At 39.7% G+C, this 20803-nt stretch overlaps 1 protein-coding gene across 2 annotated transcripts in view; it reads left to right on the forward strand.

Annotated features, from left to right (window-relative positions):
- irag1 (inositol 1,4,5-triphosphate receptor associated 1) overlaps window positions 1-20431 on the forward strand; it is a 36781-nt gene extending 16350 nt beyond the window's left edge. Inside the window, exons 19-38 of one of the 2 annotated variants that reach the window (XM_006780165.3) lie at window positions 4405-4617; window positions 6819-6925; window positions 7004-7065; window positions 7790-7963; window positions 8109-8186; window positions 8336-8361; window positions 8587-8643; window positions 9859-10290; window positions 10429-10507; window positions 11036-11153; window positions 11254-11284; window positions 13253-13393; window positions 13603-13734; window positions 14365-14515; window positions 14699-14748; window positions 15504-15635; window positions 16966-17027; window positions 17667-17777; window positions 17903-18031; window positions 19484-20431. In XM_006780165.3, coding sequence (XP_006780228.3) covers window positions 4405-4617; window positions 6819-6925; window positions 7004-7065; window positions 7790-7963; window positions 8109-8186; window positions 8336-8361; window positions 8587-8643; window positions 9859-10290; window positions 10429-10507; window positions 11036-11153; window positions 11254-11284; window positions 13253-13393; window positions 13603-13734; window positions 14365-14515; window positions 14699-14748; window positions 15504-15635; window positions 16966-17027; window positions 17667-17777; window positions 17903-18031; window positions 19484-19646 — 2448 coding nt within the window. In that variant the 3' untranslated portion in view covers window positions 19647-20431. The remainder of the gene's footprint in view (window positions 1-4404; window positions 4618-6818; window positions 6926-7003; window positions 7066-7789; window positions 7964-8108; window positions 8187-8335; window positions 8362-8586; window positions 8644-9858; window positions 10291-10428; window positions 10508-11035; window positions 11154-11253; window positions 11285-13252; window positions 13394-13602; window positions 13735-14364; window positions 14516-14698; window positions 14749-15503; window positions 15636-16965; window positions 17028-17666; window positions 17778-17902; window positions 18032-19483) is intronic. The other variant, XM_087839280.1, reaches the window with a different exon arrangement.
- Window positions 20432-20803: the final 372 nt, after the last annotated feature.

Raw genomic sequence — 20803 nt, forward strand, 5'->3', positions numbered from 1 at the left:
TGACTTTGTTTGGGCTTCTTCTTAGAATTCCTCTTGGTCCCTTGGTCTTGGACCCGGAGTTTTGAGTTTCTAGGGTGCTTGGGATTTTCTGGTTTTGTATTTCTGATAATCTTGTATTTGTGGTTTATATATTTTATATTTTATATCACCATTCGTAATCCCTTTCTGTTTCCCCAGTCAGATATGTCCCCATGTTTGTTTATATCCTGTTCCTGTTTCAAGTTCACATGTCGTACTCCTGGTCTGAGTGGTTGCTATTTCCTGTTTTATTTTGATAGTCCCTTGTCCCCTGTGTGGTGTGTTTAGTTTTGCTTCCCCTTGTCTCATTAGTTGGATTCTGTTTGCCTGAGTCTTGTTTTCCTCAGCTTTCTTGCTCCCTAATTACCTGATGTGTATTTATGTCCACAGTTTCCTTCTGCTCTTTGTCATGTTCTCCCTCATGTGTTCTCAGTAAGATTCCTTGCCATGGCTTATTTGTTCCCGAGCAACTTTAGTTTGTATTTTTATTTCCATTTGGATCCTACTTTGCCTGCCTCACAGCGAGCCTTAACAAAAACATGATCATCGATTCCTTTATTGTTCAAATTCTTTGTCTAAATATTTCTGTCCATAATTAGAAACAAATCAGGTTATGGCTGAATAAAAAATCTTTGAAAAAATTAGTTTCATGAGTTCAGTAAGTTCAAGAGCAGTTAGCTAGAAATAACCAGTAGCTCATTTGTGAGTAACTCAGAAGGACCTCAAACTTGTTTTTTTCTTCTAAATTTATAAATAGCACCTGAAGACTTAAGACAGTTAATTATAGAATTAGGGGAAAAAAAGATAAAAACGTCCTCTCCTCAAGAACAAAGCAACCAGTATCTGTCTAACTCTTTTCTGCCAAAGTAAAATATCGTTTTAAAGTATAAAAACATCTGTTTTAAATGCTTCCGTCGCATATGACAGTGTCCCTGCATTCAGGAAACGTCCTTGCTGCTCGCAGGGAGGAGTTAAACAACCCATTTCCTCCCCAGTGACTCACAGCCCTTCTGTCCCCATATGTTCCCAAGATCTTGTCATCTTTGTGATGACACTGAGCAGCACTCAGCATATTTTGGCCTTGAATTCTCAGAGGATTCATCCATCACACGGCCATACCTCTGAAATAACCATTCATTCATCAAACCTTCCACTTTCCTGCGCATATTATTCAAAGCTGCTGCACGTGATTTGAAAGAGAAGGCAGTAAGAAGGCTCACATCTGTGCTGATTGGACCTATGCAAATGTCTCTTTTTCTGGTGAAATCAAATGAATGTGTGCGTCACATTAGCGCACACAGGAGTTGTGTAGATCATGAGTGTACCGTGCTCCTCCGCAGAGTGGTTTAAAAATACAGTACATGTGATTTGCATAAATTTGTTACTGAAAAGGGAAGCGCTGTGTGTTCAAACAATGGTTCAAACAAGCTGCACGCATCAAGTCAGGTTGGCTTGTAGCTCAGGGAGCCAGGTAACTGCTGCAGTGTCCATGGTAAAGATCAGCTCAAACAGCTCAGACCTGGAACAAATAAATTATTATTTTTCCAGTGTGTGTATTTTTGTTTGACTCAATAAGACAGCACTTTGAACGCTGTAAAATTAATACATGGTGGTTTTTAAAAATCATTTATTGAGAATTGATTAATAGTTTTGTTGTTTTCACATGTACCACTATGATATATACTGAATCACACAGCCTTGTTTTCTTCTCTTTGGTTAATAAAATATTCTACATGTTACACATTTGCAAGAGCCGCATCATAAATTTTGATTACACGGCCTTTACAGCTTCAGCTTTGATGATTACACTAATCTTTGCACTCATTTAAATTCATGTTCGCTGATCGTTCCCTGCTCTTTGGGTCTTATCTTGGGGCCAAGATTATTTAGATTTTTATATAATTGGCAAATTTGAGGCATTTTTCTCATTTTCATTCTCCTCAAAACTAAATCCTGCTTCACTTTGTTTGCAGTTGGCTTTTTCCTCTTAATGCTGCCCATATGTTGTTATATCTCTGTATATTTTTCACACTTACATGTTTTAGATCATCAAACAAATTTTAATATTAGACAAAGATATCGGCACGGTGGTGAAATGGTTAGGTCTGCTGCCTGGGTTCTCTCTTGGTACTCTGGCTCTCCCCCATAGTCCAAAAACATGCATGAGCTTAGATTGATTGGTGATGACTGTAAATATGAAAGGTTGACTGTATCTATGTGTTGACCCTGCACCAGACTGGCTTCTTGTGGCAGCTGTTATAGGCTCCAGCTGTCTGATCTAGATAAGCAGAAAAGATGGATGGACAAAGATAATCTGAGTGAATATGAAATGCAGTTTTTAAATGGCGATTTAATTTAATAAGGAGAAAAAAATATTACCCAAAATTAACTGGCCCTGTGTGAAAAGAGTAAATGCCCCTAGTCAAATCCAAGCTTGGCAGCAAGAATTGCAATCAAGTGTTTCCAATAGCTGCCAATGAGTCTTTTACATCGCTGTGGAGGGGGTTTGGCCCAATCTTCTTTGTAGAATTGTTTTAATTCAGCCGCATCAGAGAGTTTTTGAGCCTTAATGGCCTCGACTTTGATGCCATTTTTTCCAAGTCTTTTTCTTATTCGCCTCTGTCAGTGCGCCCAGGGTGGCTGTGGCTACAATGTAGCTTGCCATCACCAGTGTGTGAATGTGTGTGTGAATGGGTGGATGACTGGATGTGTAAAGCGCTTTGGGATCCTTAGGGACTGAGTAAAAGCACTATACAAATACAGACCATTTATCATTTATTGTTGAATCATTAACTCTGACCTTAACTGAGGCAAATGAGCCCTCCAGATCTTTAGATGTTCTTCTGGATTTTTTGTGACCTTCTGGATGAGTTGTCAGTGTGCTCTTGGAGTAATTTTGGTTGGCCAGACAGTCTTTAAAGGGTTCACGACTATTCAGGTTTTTCCATTTGTGAATAAGTGAATAATAAGCTCTCAATGTGGTTCACTGGAGTCCCAAAACCTTAAAAATGCCTTTGTCATACTTTTCAAATAGATAGACTTTGTTTCTCAGATGATTTTTAGATCATGGTATGATGTGGTGTTTCTTGAGATCTTTTACCCTATTTTACTTTGTCAGATAGGTTCTAGTTAAGTGATTTCTTGGTCTGGCAGTAATTAGGCCTGGGTGTGACTAGTGAAACTGAACTTGGCTTAGTCTTTTTTAATAATTGCAACTGCAAGTAACATGGGTTACTTTTATCTAATATTAATTTTTTTTGATGATCTGAAACATGTAAATGTGACAAATATGCAAAATTAAAAAAGGAAGAAGGCAAATACTTTTTTACAGCACTGTATAATTTTAGTCAGGAAAGCTTTAATTAATTGGAGTGAATGAGACATGAGTCTCTTCCTCTCAGTAATCCTCCATCCACCATCCACTAAATAATTTTTTCATAATTTATCTACAAGTTCTTCTGTTTGTTTTGCGCTGCCCCTCGGGAGCTTGTTGCCTCATTCAGCCTGTGAGAGCAAGTTAAACTGACTGTAGCAGCGTTTTATAACAACAAAGCGCATCCCAGTCACTGTTTGTGTTCAAAACAGTAACCGCCTGCTGAAAGTCACAGTGTGGGAAGAAAAGCACATGAAACATTGCAGGCTCACTCGTGAGCAGTGCTTGTTTGTGATTTCAGTCACTTGTGCTGTAAAGCAGAGATGCTGCATGTTGTTTCTTTTGAATTTAGACAGCGTGTCATTAAGATCATGAACCAGACAAAGAAGGATTTCTTCTTCTTTTTTTAAGTGTTTCATGGTGTAGTGGTTTACGCATTTGCCGAACAAGCAAAAGCTCTCCTGTTCAATCCTGGAAGCAGACAGGAATGCCTTTGGTGTTGCTTTAGGAAAAGCATCTGATATAAAAATCTACCAAATCGAAAATGCAGAGCTACCCACTGTGGTGACTCTGTGTGAATAAGGAAGCATTCCTTGAAGTCTTGTTGCTCCTGTTATAACTCCCAATATGAACTCCTGGCATGTTTCATGTTATTTTATTCTCTGACGCTTCCTGATGCTGTGACTGGAAATCATCATGCTCACATGAAAGTTTAAAACCCATACATCCGATGTGAGTCATGGTGATTTCATTTCTGATGCATATGTACAGTACGCTGGGAAATCTCACTAATGTGCAGAATGGAGCTATTTTGGGAGTTGTTTGTGCAGTGCAATGGTTTTCTTAGTTCTGGTTTATCCTTTTTTTTTAGCTGTGGTTAGGCAGAAAGAGCATTCTTCTGAAAAGTGGCTAAAGTACTAGTTTAATAACTGCTGCTGATCGGAAGGAGCTCTCCTCAGCATGCCTCTAATCATGCTTAAAATGCATGTATTTGGTTTTCTGTGTGTTTATAGCTTCAGGAAGAAGAGCGAGACTTGCTGCAGACATCTCCTCTCGAACAAAGTGACTGTAACTTCAAGGAGTCCGGTGACGCTGCTGCTGAGACCTCTTTTGTTTTCCCGCACACCCGCTCTCGCCCTTCTCTGCACCCGGCCATGCCCACACTGCCTGAGGAAGAGGAGGACTCTCCAGAGGAGATGGACAGTTCCCCAAGCTCTCCCAGCACAGTAAGTGCAGACGCTGTCCCTGTTTGATATTCTGTTTTTAGGTAAAACATCTGACTTCATACTTCATTTGGCCCTGAAAGGAATTTTTTTTATCAATGTTGAGTTTTCCCTCAGAAAAAAGTTCCTTCACTGAAGAAGTCACTGATTCATTCCTTTTCAAGTGAGAGCAAAGCAATATTTTCCTTAACTAAGCCTTGAACAAATGTTCCCTGCTGTTGTCAGACCAAGGCAGCGCTTTGCAAAGAATGACAGAAGTTAACAAACTGAAATTTTGGCAACTGATTTGGTACATACTTTCCTTTTTTTGCACTCATGTTTTAGTTATTTGCCACTAAATGTTTGGAAATGAATTTCATTCCGGTGACTGATGAATGCTTTACGATTCTTTGAAAGTCACTTCGGCTGTCATAATAACTTTCCCTGAGCCAAGGTAAAGTGAGGTGTTTAAAAAAGGGTAAAAGCTGCTTTTACGTTTGCACAGCAGGATTTTTTTTACTATCTGACAAATACCTTGGCTCTGTAAAATATCTGCTTTATGTCCTTTGTGACAAATTTGAGCCCTTTGGTTAGATGGGAAAAAGCATTTTACCAACTTTTAAAAGAAAATGTGTGGCAAAGTTTATAAATGCAGGTCTTTTGCTGCTTATCGTTAAAAAAAAGTATTGTAAAAACTTGCATAGATGCATATGTCACTATTTTGTACAACGTAAATGATTGTAGTTTCCTTATAGTGGAAATGTAGCTGTCCAGAGATGCCTGTTGCCACTGTGAGGTCACATAGATCAAGGCCTCAGTCATTTTTATATCTAAAATTACTTATGAAGCTAAATACAACAAGATAAAAAAAAACCCTGCTTAAGAGCTTCTTCAGTGAGACAAGTCCATGGTTAATTCAGGTTTACCAGAGTTGGACTGGGCTCTCAGGTTTGGAGCCGTGGTTTGAGTTCCCGTTCAATGACCACATCCTCTATCTGTTTAATGTCTGTTTAATGTCACATGACTCCCCTACCCCACCCCCACCAGCTAAACATCACTCCTTTAAATTATATTGTGTTTAAAACACCAGAGTTTACTCCAGCCTGCATTTTTCTGTGACATCAGCAGCATTTCCTGTCATGATCCCCATGATTGGTTACGTTTTGGGGGGTTATGTTCTTAATTGATCCGTCTGAGTTATTAGTTTTTTCAGTATTTATGGCATAGAGATTAGCACTGTTGGCTGACAGGAAGAATATCCTAGGTCTTTCTCTGTGGAGTTTGCATGTTCTCTCCATGTCTGCGTGGGTTCTCTCTAGCTACTCCGGCTTCCTCCCAAATTCAAAGACATGCAGTTAGTGGGGTTAGGCGAACTGGCCATAGCTGTGAACGTGAGTGTGAATAGTTGTCTGTCTCTCTTTGTTAGCCCTGTGATAGGCTGGTGGTGATGGTAATGGTAATAATCAGAAGTTTTATCTGTGTGCCATTTGAGCGATCTCACCCTTGAAATATATAAAGATTAGAAATGCTTTCAAAGACTTTAAGGACAGATCTTAATGGGACAGACTCCGAGTTTGAGTCATTAATTATCCGAGAGATAATAAAGAGTTAAACAGGCTAAACCTCAGAGAACAGTGCCCTTTACCTCATAAACACACAAGCTAGATAAGAACTCTCTGAAGAAAGTAATGAAACTGTGTAATATAATCTTCAGTGCAGAAGCAAACACTATAAAAGTATCCACCCTTATAGGAACAGAGCCACGTTGAATCAGCAGCCTGTCTGCAGCAGAAAGACTCCTTTTTCAAGAATCTATTGCAAAGATAAGCTTTAAGAGCACCTCTCAAAGAATAAGGGTTTCATGTCAGTCTGTATTTATTTGCGTACTTACCTTTAGCAGCCTTTTGAAGCTATTCCACAATAGTGTTCATCATAACCTACTAGAGGCGACAGACCTCTTTGTGCTTAAGTGGGTCAAATCGATATTCTCCTGTTAGTGCCAGATTTAAACTGGTTTGTTGAAATTTGGCTCTTTTTTTTGTTTTTTTGGAATATGTAGTTTGAGGTTTAAGTTAATGTTCAAAATCTACCTTTAACCCTTTTATTGTGTAAGTTCAAGTTTAATTTAAAAAGATCTGTTCCTTATTAAGGTTGTGTTTAATCTAATATCACAAACTGGCTGATGTGTTAAGTGCTGCACACTTAAGTTTTGTTGTGTTGCACAGTTAGTACCAGGTGAAAGTCGAGCTGTCGTCATGACTGCGCCCACCATCGTCTACCCAAAGCAGGCTAAGGTTGTCCATCAGGATGGACGTCCGCTGGAACAGGCCAGGTAATCGTCCAGTAGCTTTCTCAATTTTAATTTGAAACAGAGACAGCATTTCCAGATCATCACAGTTTTCTCTCTCAGACCACACAGTCCCAGAGCTCGCATGGTCAGAAGCTCCCCCGGGGTGCCCATCACCACAATAGGTGGGTAAACCACACACACACACACATACATCACTGTAGTTTTTACTGTGTTATGATGTAATAGTTATTATTTGATGTAGTGCAGCACCATATAAAAATGTTCCACTTTATTTTAAGTGTTTTTCCATAACTAAACCGTTCTTAGGTAAACATTTTTAACACTGTCAAATCGCGACTTCTCACAGTGACTTTTTTTATATAAAATATATTTCAATCAGTTTTGTTGAAAGACCTGTCCAGCGATGTATAAAGATAAATTAATGTTCTCACGGTGCGTGGATACACAAGAACTTTTACAACATTAAGACTAAGTTTGGTCATCTGCATCCTGAGATTCACACATGCTTGAAATGCTTTTGGCGCTTTGATTACTTTTGATGTTTAGCTTGTTGCCCGTTTCCGAGAAGAGGAGACGATAAAATCATCCCCAAGTTGGCGAGCACTCATCACCTGATTTCCTGGCTGATATCCATCCATGAATTATTCCTTGCTTTGAGATTTTAGACCAATGAATCCCACATAAATACACTTGAGACACTGCTGCTCCGATACAACAGAGCATACACTTTTGATCTGATATATTTTGAAGCCTAATTTTGTGTTTTGTTTTGTTTTTCACGGCATATTATCTGCTTATATTTTGGTACCAGAAACAAGCAGAAATTTTACGGGTCTGTGTGCATTTGTGTGTCACATGTGTCGTCCTTCATATTGTCTTTCTCAGACAGCACAGGTAATGTGATTGACCTGGTGAAAGATCCGCTCCCGGAGCTGCAGCTCTCTGAGGAGGAGCGACAGAAGAACCTCGAGCTGCTTGAAGAGGCCAAGAGGGTCAGCGATCGCTTCCTGACACGCCGAGGCCGGCGATCCACCAGCAGCCTCACTGATTCGCCCACAGGTAGCGCGCACGCACAAACATACACAAACATAGAAACTAAAACATTGCACATAGATTTATGAGTGTGAAGCTGGTGTCTGAGCGTTTCATTTAAATTAAAGATGTTTATAGCTTCAATTTTTATTTCACAACCCCCCTACCTCAGGTCTTTCACCGACTCCAACGCCATCATCCTCACCGCGTTCATCGAGAAGCAGCTCACTTACTGTGGCCCCTCAGACCGGTGTGTGCTTTCTGTCTCATGTCTGGGTTGTTTGGATTTATTAACAATAAACTACACTCCTTATTTTTAACCTTTTTCCTAATTTGGCATCATTTTTTCACTCCTTGAGTTGGTGAAGATGATTTGTAAGTTGTTTTCTGCTCTTTCAGCAGCAGGACCCTCGGAGACGATCCAGGTAAAGAAACTGATCTCACTGTTAAACAGCTTTCACCCACAGTGGTGTGAAGTATGACATGTTTGCCACATTTGGCTCTTTTTGTGTGTGTGTTTTTAAATGTTCCTCTAATTAATTTGCTTTATATGAAGTGGAACATTGTCTCTGAAAAAAAAATCACCATTGGGCAAATTTTAATCAGGTTAGTAAATTTTAACACAAGAAAGTTGTTATTATCTCTTGTAGTATCAGGAGGTGTTTCCAGGGAGGGAGCAGCCTGATGCAACCAGCCAGAACCAGGAGGTACGATCAACAGGCTTACTGCATTTTGTTTATTTACACACCAAAACTCAAATGTCAAATGTGAGGAGGAAAAACACGATTGTGATCATTGAAAGATTCAAAACGTCTCCCTGTGACCTTTGTCAAGATTTATTATGTTATTCTCAGGTATATATTATAAGTTGTCTGTTACCTTTAACCAAAAACCAACATGAATTTCACATCAACCTCAGCTGTGCAGTCATGTGAAAAAGAAACACTTCACAGGACTCTATGCAGTCCTGATTTAGTGGCTTGTAGAGACGCCTCTAGCAGCAATACCTTGAAATCTTTATCTTTATCAGTCTCTCCAGCGTTGTGGAGGAATTTTGGCCCGCTCTGCATCACATTGCTTCAAGTTTGTTTGGTAATGATGAGCTTTAAGTAACTTTGAACTCAAGGTCACGGTCAGAGGTCACTTCTTTGAAAATCTCTTTGAATTCAAGATTCAAGAGCTTTATTGTCAATACAGTAGTATACACAGTATACAGTGTACCGAAATGCTGTTTCACCCTAAGCCCCCCCACGGTCCATTTATAAATATATGAAGGATATATCTCCAAGAGAAATAAATCTAGGAATTACAAATAAATAACATGCTAAGTAAAAATTAAGGGATAAAAAGGTACTAATTACTAACTATACAGTTCTATACAATACTAATGCATGCAATGAATGCAACAACTCAAAAAGGGAGTCAGCTAGAATTTTAACATTTGTGCCATATGTGTATTCAGTAAGAGGCGGAGGGATTGCACCGACAGCCTCCAGGTTTTCTTTAGGTTCTCGGAGTGTTGCACGGCCTAAGCTCTGCACTGGGACGTCCACTCCTGGAAAAACTGTTGCATTGTGTCATAATAAACTAATAACAAACTAATGAACTGACAAAGCTTCTGCTTTTATAGAGGTGCTCACACTTGCTGATGATCAGTTGATTAAGTGTATTTAATAATAGCACATGGTTGCTGCTTACCTTCTTAATTCCTGTGGAAGCAGTAAGGGTATACTCAGTTTTTCACAGGACTGTATACTCTGAATCTCAGCTTCTAACTATTAGTTTGTCCTCACAAGCATGCTGTAGTGCTACCCTAGCTTCTCTCATGAAGCACCAATATGTCCAAGTGGAGTGTTATCCAGCCACTTTAACGCCTGATGAAATGCACATACAGTATTTCTCTCATATCTTGCCAACTTTAGGGAAAGCTGTTGGTGGACTGGAAGTTAGCTGACAAAAGGAAAGTGTCCTCGGGGACTCTCACACCTCGTTTTGCTGTTCAGAAGAACGGTGAAGCCAAGAGTCCTACAGTTGTCAACAAATCAGACGAGTCAAATCGAAGTCCAAACCAGGCTCCAGCCACAGGGGTCGCCAAGCCTGTGCCCAGACCTTCTACTCAACAGGCACCGTGTACAGCAGAGATTAAGACTATTGGGGCCTTTCCACCACTAATGAGAGCTGTTTCCTGGGATGCTGTAGGCAGCCTTAACTCTAGAAATGGAGCCCCGGTTTTCCCTTCCACAGCTGAGGACAGTTTCTCAGACAAGCCCAAGGATGCTGCCTTAAAGACTTCGGGGTACAAGGATTTCCCCACCCCACCGGTGGGTGCACAGAAGCTGTCTAAACTCAGAGAGGTAAAGCACCAATTCAGCGAGTTTTATTGTTATCATTTCCTCTTTTTATGTGCCAGCTGTCCAATAGAATGTTGTAACAATTATATAAAAATGTGTGTGTGTGTGTGTGTGTGTGTGTGTGTGTGTGTGTGCGCACAGGAGCACAAGCTAATGCGAAATCAAAGCATTGTGGGATCAAAGCTACCAGAGCTGAGCGAAGCTGCTGAACAGGAAAAAGGTGACGCTCCTTGTTTGCCCTCTTGCCCTGTGTAAGACAGAAAGTACTTTCAGAAGCACATTCAGCACACTGAGGGTGTGCACTTCCTGAAATCTGATTTGCTTCAGAAAATGACGACTTTTTCTTTTCTTTTCTTTTCTTTTTTACCTCTATTCCACCCCTGACAGTACTGTAGCAGAAAGGAAACTTGTGTTCTCATTTTTTATCAGCAGATGGCATTATTGTTAAAGCTTGTGAACCACAGAGCACCTGATGAAAAGAGGAAATTATCCTTGTGTTCTGAGACTGTAAAAAGTCCAATCACTAAGATTTTGCTTGGAATTTACTCCGGTGAGAACTGGTTTGACAACCCAAAGATCGATGTATTTATATGGGACTAGTAGTAGTAACAACACTCTCCTACCTGCTCTTCCTCTACATTTCAGCATTTGGTTTATGTCAGCTTGCACAAAAGATATCAAATTACCTTAAACTTAAATTATTCTCCAGAAATAATGAGCTCTAATTTGTGTAGCATTGTGTCTGCAGATTCGCCGTCATCACCGAACACACCTACCAGTGACACAAAGGAAAGATCCGACGCCATGCCCAACATTTCAGACTTGATGCTGAGAAAACTCAAACTTCATCGGGGTCTGCCTGGCTGGTGTGTAACAACCTGCTGCTGTAGTTAACATTTAATTTATAGCCCTCACCACCTATCTCACTGTTATGAGTAATGCTTCCATTCTCTGATTTCATTCCAGTGCTCCTCCACTCAGCGAAAAAGAAGTTGAGGTTGGTACCTGATCTCTGATGTTTTAGTGAAAAATGACCACATGCAGAAAAATGTTTTGTTTTATGAATTTAAATTCTCACCAAGAACTAGATAAGAGGATGGATAATGGGGTTTAGTCTGTAAATTAAAAGGGAGGAACACTGACACACTGGCACTTATTCTGTTTATGCATGTGTACACTACATTAGGTACACCTAATTCAAACGTTCATTAATGAAAATATCCAATCATGCACTCAGTGCATTGATCAGGGACGTAGACACGATCAAGACGACTCGCTGAAGTTCAAACTGCATCAGAATAAGGAGGAAACGTGATTTAAGTGACTTTGAATGTAACATGGTTGTCAGTGCCAGATGGGCTGGTCTGAGTAAGAAACTGCTGATCTGCTGGGTTTTTCCAAACAATCGTCTGTTCAAAGAAAATTTCCAGTGAGTGGCAGTTCTCTGGGTGAAAATGCTTTGTTGATATCAGAGGTCAGAGGAGAATGGCCAGACTGCTTTTGGGCTGATAGGAAGGCAAGAGTAACTCAAAAAAACACCCATTACAAATATCTCTGAATGCACAATGCATCAAACCTTGAAACAGATGGACTACAGTAGCAGAATACCACACTGGGTGCTGCTCCTATTGCTAAGAACAGGAAACTGAGCACCTTTGGGATTGATTTGAGGCCACACCAAGCATCACTTTGACTGAAAATAGACAATAAATACTTCCATACTGATGCATCTGTGAAAATCTAATTTTACCTAATAATGTCAGTCGATATGATGTAATATAAAGTAATATTTATTGCAAATTTGGGAAATAATTTTGTTACAGCAGTTAGTTTGATAACTAATCTTAGTAAAAGACTGGAAACAGCTAAATGATGGTAACAAAATCAACCTAACAGCACTTCTGAAGCTCATTCACATATTTTTTTGTGCACAAAGTCAGTTTACACAAATAAATGAGCAAATGTGTTTCTATAGCAGCTAAAGACACTTTGAAAGCCTGAAATGAGTGGAGACTCGACCAATTTAAAAATGTAATTTACTTCTTTAAACAAAGAAAAGAAAAATGAAACATAAGTTTTAGCAGATTCCAAATGTTCCTTTTCAAATAAGACATATTTGCTTTAACATTCTGACTTGCGCCTTTTAAATTATCCACAGTGATTAGCTGCACATGAGTTAGAATATAGCAAATCATAAAAGTGACTGCCAGCAGTAAAGTGTTTGCTTTGAACAGTGACTTGCATAAAAGTGACTGCCAGCAGTAAAGTGTTTGCTTTGAACAGTGACTTGTGTTCAAACACTGGAAGCAGATGGATTGTTCCACTCAGGTTTGAGCCTTTTCAAGTACATGTGCAAGTGTTTGTAATAACCTGTTGTGTTCCCAAAGCAGACATTTAGAATCATAAAAACTTTATAATTCCCTGCTGGGATATTCTTGGGTAAAAGTTGCTCGTGGAAGTTGTAAAATTATACAAGAGATGCAAAAACAATTACATGGTCGTCAGAGGTTGCCTGCCTGGCTTCGGTGGTGTTCTGTCAACAGGAAAGTGTTTTTCTGTTCCTGATCAGTCCAAAGAGACTCTGTGTGATTTCCTGTGGAGAAAATCCAGGCATCTGTGACGCTGTAAGCCCCGGACTATAGCCTCTCGCGCTGCTCCCTCTGGGATGTGTCTGGATCAGGACAGTCAGAGGTCATAGATTTCCTCTCAGGCGTGTATGTTGGAAAAACCTCTGCAGATTAGCTTTGATCAACATAACAAAACATCAAGAGGTCGAATGCCACACTCACAGTTTGTTCCCCATGCTCATCTCAGGGACGCTTGATTCTCACACATCAGTAACTGCACCGACTCCCGTCTATGACTATTTACAATGAGTTCATGTGTTGCGATCACAGGCAGCTCACCTTCATTTTAATATGTTTCTTAATCTGAGTGTTAAACTGCATTAGCTTTCTTTCTACAGAATGCATTCGTCCAGCTGTCACTGGCGTTTCGTAATGACAACTACACTCTGGAGACGCGACTCAAGCAGTCAGAGAGGGAGAGGAACCTGACTGAGGAGGACACGGAAAAAGAATTAGACGACTTCAAAGGAGCGCTAAAGGTTGGTCCTCGAAAGGCTGATGTAAGATAGATGATAACTTACAACAAAAGGAGATTTCCCCCTGGCTCTTTAGTGCTCATTCATTTATTGAATGTTTCCTGGACGTGTCCCACAGTAAATATTTTTCTTGCCTGAGTTAATTCAGGTGCAATAAAGGACGCACACTTTCTCTTCCTGAGATTTGCAACAACATGTTGTGTTTCTTGCAGATGACTGCGCCGATGTGGCAGAACCTGGAGCAGCGCGAAGCCTATCAGCGCCTAAAAGAGACGGTAGCAGTGCTGCACAGGCTTGCCACACGGCTCTCCAGCAGAGCAGAGATAGTCGGCGCAGTTCGCCAGGTGCAGTTACACACAGACGAATGAGAATTCTATACAATTTAGTGAAACATGCTGCGAAAATACATAAAACAGCTTATTGTTTAAACAACTGGTACTCCAGGAATGCCTGTTTGGCAGCGTTTTTTAAATTATGCTGAAGGATTTTTATCTGATGTCATGGCTGACCTCAGGCCAGCCAATGAAAACATCAGGAAAAGAGCAAAGGTCTTCAGCTATTTAAACCCCAAATCAATCAGATGAATCATTGCTTTTGTGTACAGCTACCAATCTATTAATAGCAATCTATTAATTACTCTTTTTCATTCATGATGAGTGTGGATATTTTTAGAGAAATACTTGTTTGTGTTTTCCCATAATATTAGATAAAGAAATTGAGTAAGGATCTGTGTTTTCAGTTTATTTATAGTGTCATTAATTCACCAACATTTAACTTCACTTAAAATATCAGCAAGATGATGGGAGAAGTCAAAGATATGTTGGACAAATCCATAAATACACAGGTTATTGTGTATTTGGTTTGGACACCCGTTGAATGATTTCCTCTCTGTGTACAGTTTTTTAGTGTAAGCTCTTGTTTTTGTGCTCATGCTGTAACTTAAGCCTGCTTAGACTGGTTTTATTGTCTAACAGGAGAAGCGTATGAACAAGGCCACAGAGGTTATGATGCAGTATGTGGAAAATCTTAAGAGGACGTATGAGAAGGACCATGCAGAGCTCATGGAGTTTAAGAAGCTGGCCAACCAGAACTCGAATCGTTACGGAGTGTCTGTAGACCCTGGAGGTAAGATTACACTTGTGTTCCCTTTTCAGCACCGCTGCTGGCTTCATCTTCACTCGTATATTCCGCTAGGAGTGTACTAATGCTGCATTACTGAGCAGCTTTACTGTAGATTTGGGAGAAACATCAGCATTTAAATGGTTACTGTGCTTTATTAATGCTGGTTCTTTGTCTCTCTTTATAAAGACGATGGACTTCCACGTCCATCTAGATCAATGTCCCTCACCATTGGAAAGGTAAGCAATGAATTTTTTGTGTTTTTTTCTGCTTCACGTTGTTGCACAGGTTTTGGATGTGCAACTGCCAGTCAGACAAAACAAGCAATTTAAAGATTCAACCACTTGGCTGATTGTCATGGTTATTTTTGACAGTAGCTGTTTAAAAATATAAAAGTAAATCTGTACAGGTTGGTAGTTATCAACAGTGTCCACAGATCCAAAATTCTATTTGAGCGAGCTTCACAACTTGGGGGCCACAACTTCAAAAGCACAGTCACCTTTTGCCTTTTGTCATTAACTTCTTCTAACACATCACCAACAGGATCAGCTGAGCTCAGAGAGCTAGTAGTTACATATGGTTCCATACAGTTCACTATTATACGGAGGCATCTGACCATGAAGAGCTCTAAAAGTGTTCTGAAAAATCTTAAATTGAACCCTAAACAACAATAAATAAATAAAATAAAGAGACTAGACGAGGATAATGATCTTAACATTCTCGCCCCTATAAATTATGTCCCCATCGGCGCCTCTTGGGACCATGATTCCTATTCACTGACCAGTCCAAAGGGTCAGAGATAAATCCGTCCGCCAAAGTGGGTGGCAAGTATGACCATACTGGCATGCTGCGAGCACACCTAAAAATGTCCCACCCTCCCCCGTTTTTACAGTTTTTTTCTGTTTCAGTTTTCTTTACAAAAAAGAAAAGTTATAGTGAGTCTGTAGTTGTAAAACACAGTGCTGCATGTTTTGTCTTCTTTTCACCCGATCAGGTGCCTCGACGCAGGGTGAGCGTAGCGGTGGTGCCAAAGTTTAATCTTCTTAACATCCCGGGTCAGACCACGGCCACAGCTGGCCAAGGCTCCAACGCAGGACCCACAACTGGTGCTGCTCTTCCTGTCCTGGTAGGTCTTCCTGTCCTGATGAGAAATGGTGGGAAATGATGTATTAAGCATTTAGTACAATGACACCCACGCTCACAGATAAACTGCTGAGTTAAAGTTTCTCAGCGAGTGGGCAACATATTCATCTCTTGTAAAATAAAATACTTCCACTCAAGTATTTCTGCAAATGTATCTGGCATTTTTACAGACACAAACAGTTTTTTTATTGTGTCGTATGTGACAGATTGCTTGATACAAACAAATGTTTTTCTCTTTGATTCTTAGAGCGGTCCTCAGTAGCACATTGAAATAAAACTGTGGAGTTTCTGAATGAGTTCCTGCTAAAATAGTTCATCTTTATAAGAAAAATATTAGCACCAAATATAGAAGATTACTTCTACAGAAGTTTACTTTACTTTAGTAGGGGCATTCGAGGTGTTTGACCATCGACATGAGTCGAAACTGGTACTATAAAGTCCACAAAGTATCAGACTGTCTGTCTCATATTAAAGCAATGATTACTGATCAAAAAGAGGACCCTGGGTGCAAAGTGGAGTTTGCATCTTCCTTCCTGGGTTCTCTCCAGGTACTCTGCTTATCCAATACAAGGTTCCAGGGGCTGCTGGACACTATGCAAGGTATCTTTGGGCATCTCAGGATAGCGAATTCAATATTAGTTTCTGAACAAGTAGAGCTTGATCCTATAAATAACTCATCACTTCAATCTATGTCATCAACGAGTTCTCCGGGTTTACCAGAATTGAACGTACAAAAACCTTCATTTCCTTTGGGAAATTCAAGGAAAGGCTAGACCTGTCCTGGCTTAGCAGTCAGTCAAATCTGGTTCTCATAAAGTAAATCTTGATTCCATAAACAAGTCATGACATTCTTCTGGCACAGTGAAGGGAACCTGGCTAGACACTTGAATCCCCTCGAGGGACAATCACTAAAAACCATGTCAGCTCAAGAAATTTGAGGCAGTCCTCACAACACAGTTTTAGTCAGATTTGTTTTGCTGTCCTTGGTTAAAACTGTTGTATCACTCTGTCATTTTTCTTTTTTTTTGAGAAAAGTTATAATTCACATCTGTTGAGTGTGTACAAAATTCAAAATACACAGACCATGGCACAAAAACAAGGGTTATGTAACTGTGCCAAAAACCTTCTGAAATGTGAAATTAGTATTTCTCCAAGAGGAACCGAAAAATCAAAAACAGATAATAAAGTTTATAAAGGCCTGAAATGTTAAAGCATATGTTCATCCAGAGAAGTAAAGCCAATTGTAGCAAATACTGTTTTGTTATTAAGATTTAGATTAGGGTTACGATTTTTTTTAACACTTTTCTCCTCAGTGTGAAGCAAATGACGTGAAAGGCACCACCTCCACAGAGGCTGCACAACCAGGAACAGAATGGTATGTTTCTTGTATTAATATTGTTACACGTGCACGCACACATACATGGCTGCATCTAAGTCACGTGCCACTGCTTAATTTTCAAGGTCATTCCTCGGTCCTCTCACCCCTGAACTTCTAATCATTTTTATCAAAAGTGCTCAGATGGGACTTCAGCTTGTTTTTGTGACCTTCAGGATGTTTTTAAAGTGCAGAAACAATTCCAGTGAGGTAAAAATAAACCTGAAAGCATTAAAAAAAAAGCTAGAGTTGAGGGATATGCTATTACGGGATTTGCTATCCAGTAATCTAAACATTTATGAAAGAGTTTGACGAAGTCCAGGCACAAGGCTCCAATCATATTGTAGTTATAAAGTCAGCCTGAGTAGAGCTCTCTCAGTGTCTGGGCTAGATGTTCTTTAAGGACAATCGCAATAACAAATGTGCAAAGTGCAATCACAGTTTTTCGTTTGTACTCATCGTTCTTGTGATGGTGGTGTCGGGAATGCACATCCCACTCGGCCAGCGCTGCGTCTCATCCGTTATACAACCGGGCCGCAGTATTGTGATGGAACCTGACTGTAACAGTGTTTTGTTACGTCTGCTGTGATCGTCACGGTGTCCAAGGCTAATTGTTCTTTCCTATCTGAAACAATGCAGTGGAAAGAGTGTGTTGGAGCAGGAAAACGAGCCAGCCAAGCCTTCAGTAAACCTGGAGGAGCTCCGAGCCGAGATCAAGGCAAAGATCGAAGAGGAGGCCTATCAAAAAGGGTGAGGCCCTCTCTTCTGCTTTTTAGTGTAGATAAGCGGACAGTGTGATGACACAGTTGTTTATCAGAAATCATTTCAGTTGTGTGTCCCAATTTCACTTGTAAATGTGAACATTTCAAACGCAGCTACCAAGATGGACTGAAGCAAGGCAAGGTGCTTCAGGAAGAAAAATGTGAAGATGAAAGTGCTGCGGACACATTGCTGGAAACAAAAAATAAGGATGAAGAGAGCGGAGAGAGGCTTAAGAACAGCAGGTAAACTCACTCTGTCATGTTAGAAAAAGAAATATAAATTGTGTATTTATGCTCATCTCAAACAAATATGTTTGTGCTCTTTTTGTAAATAATTCATGATCAGTGGAAGATTAATCTCTTTATTACACACAAAATGTTTCATTTTATTGAAAAATACATAAAAAAAAAATTATAACAACACCACAAACCCATTTTTAAAATCACAAAGAGTGAGTTTATAACTACAGTACTCTGCAAAAGTCTTTAGCCACACCTCATTTCGCTCATGAGTTGCTGTGGGGATGGTAGACTTTATTACAGACCCACATGCAAGACGCTGAGACAGAATAACATAAGGTGAGCTTTTAATGCTGACAGCTACCAAGGTTTAAAAAGTCTGAAAAGTATCCAAGATGACGTGTTAAGATGAGGAAAGAAAACATTCAGGGAACAATAGAAAGCATAAGGAAAGACCAGCACTAGGTAAGACACCTGCTAAGGACAACTCAACGAACGTTAAGGGGAAATGTAGACAATAACTACAAGAAGTAATGAGGGAAGTGGAAACAGCTGGGAAATACAGCTGGAACTAATTAGAAATAACGCACCAAGGGAAGTAGAATTACACACAAAGCACAAGAGATGAAAGACCACCAAGATAAAACAGGAAAACACCTAACATAGAGACAGAGACTTAACAGTAAGATGCAGCAAACACAAGGGGCCAGGATAACTGAAACAATGAACTGAGTACAAACAATGTCCATGAACAGAACCTAGATTACTAAACTAAAACTAAAAAGGCATAAAAATAAGCAAACCAACCCAGAAAGTGCTGAAAGTATAAAACGTAAAAACAGAAAAGATTAATAAGTCCAAGCACAAAACACTCAAAGACCGGGAACGTGACATATTTTGCTATAAAAGTGGGAAATGGGTGCAGTGGTTTATGGAAGCATTTGCAAACATATGTGAAAATAGAGCATAAAAGCAAACATAAACGGTACATGGATCAACTCAGGTGCCGTGTCAGGTCTTTGTTAATTTGCCTGTTATGTGTTGGCTTTTTTATGCTTGAATGATTCATTTGTCAAAACAAGAAAAAGAAAGAAAATAGTCAGGTACAAGGACTGCACTGAAAATGAGTGAAAAAGCAGCCAATGTCTGGCAACTTTTGCTCAAGACCACAAATTACAGGAAAAAGCTCAAGACCTTTGCACAGTTTGCAAAGGTTGCACAGCTGCATATAACTTTTACATGCGTATCGCTAAATTAATCTTGTGGGATTAAAAGTGAGAGTAAAATTAGCCTCCACAGCCATTATTTCAACAAATATATACGGTCTTTTCCCCTGTCTTTTTATAGTTTAGATTATGTCTGTAATTTAAAGAAACTTCTGCAGTTCCTCCATAATGAGCACTTTCCCCTGCCCAATATTTTGTCACCTGCTATATGAATTTATTATCTTTGCAGGCGGATGGAGGAAGTCCTGGCTGTTGTAGGTGAGTTCTGCCCCAAGGTATCCACGAGTCGGCGGCTTCTATGGCTCACTTTGACGCTGTTCGTGGCTGTGTGTGTGGTGTTCAGTATTTATTCATTCTTCAGTGACTATTACAACCGACACGAGGACACATAAGGGAAGAGGAACTTTGTGTGAGACACTGATTGAGATCTTTGGACTGGGTGTAAGAGTGCAACGAAAGAACCCGCTAAACAGAATAACAGAGACCTCATACATCACGTCTCTGCCAGTTTACCATATCATCAGACACACTTGAATCAAATGACCCCGATACTCAAGGGTCAGAGACATTTTGGGAGGCTTTATGGCTCGTGAGGCCTTCTTCATGGTCAGCAGAGATAAGTTATAATTTTGCTTGAAATGGAAAGTTGAAAGGATGTTTGCTGCAGCAAAAGATAAGATGATTCTGTTTAGGGACCAATTATATTGTGTGCTGAAATAGATATTTAATTAAATTAGATCTTGTAATTATACATTCTGGTTCTGGTACTTTGAATGCTGAATATGGCACTTTTTCATTAAATGCCACAGTAGAAACATTGTATATTTATCTACACAATAGAATCTCTCAGGTTTGATAGATAATGAAGTCCCTGAGAGACTTTTAATACATATTTAAAGAAAAATGTTTTTATCTGTTGTTTTTTCTATTAAAAAATGTTTCAAATGTAAGCACATTCCACAGCAGTTCTTCAAGTGCAATACTCAGCTCATGGTTCTCATTTGTGCCATGTTTGATTGTTACTTCAGAGCACTGAGAGATTTTGTTTCTTGTATACGAGCACTGTTTAGACTTCATGATTCCTTTTCTGTCTTTGCACATGTGTGCCGCCTGTGCTGTCCGTTCTCTGTTCATTTTATGGTCTGCCACCTCTCCTTTAAATAAAAAGTGCCTGAAATATATTCTCTAGTCATTTCAGTAGCGACAAATATTCGTTGCTATGAAAAGTAAGTACTGCCAATGATTCAGTAGCTTGTAAAACCACCTTTAGCAGCAATAACTTGAAGTGTCAGAATTTTGGCCCATTCTTCTTTGTTGATCCATTTCATCGAGTTTGGGGGGCATTTATTCCTGCACCACAGCATTTCCATTGAGTTGAGGTCTGAACTGAGGTCTGCTGTATTTGATTCTCACCAAACACCAAACATGGAGCTGTGCATTAAGACCAAATATCTCCACTCTGTTCCAGAATAATCTGATATCCCCATATTGGTGTTGTTCCTGGATCATCATAATCAATGCTGGTCCATTGCAAGTATCCAATCACATT

The sequence above is a fragment of the Neolamprologus brichardi genome, chromosome 1, assembly GCF_056152115.1.
Source record: "Neolamprologus brichardi isolate AB-2024 chromosome 1, ASM5615211v1, whole genome shotgun sequence".
NCBI lineage: Eukaryota > Metazoa > Chordata > Actinopteri > Cichliformes > Cichlidae > Neolamprologus > Neolamprologus brichardi.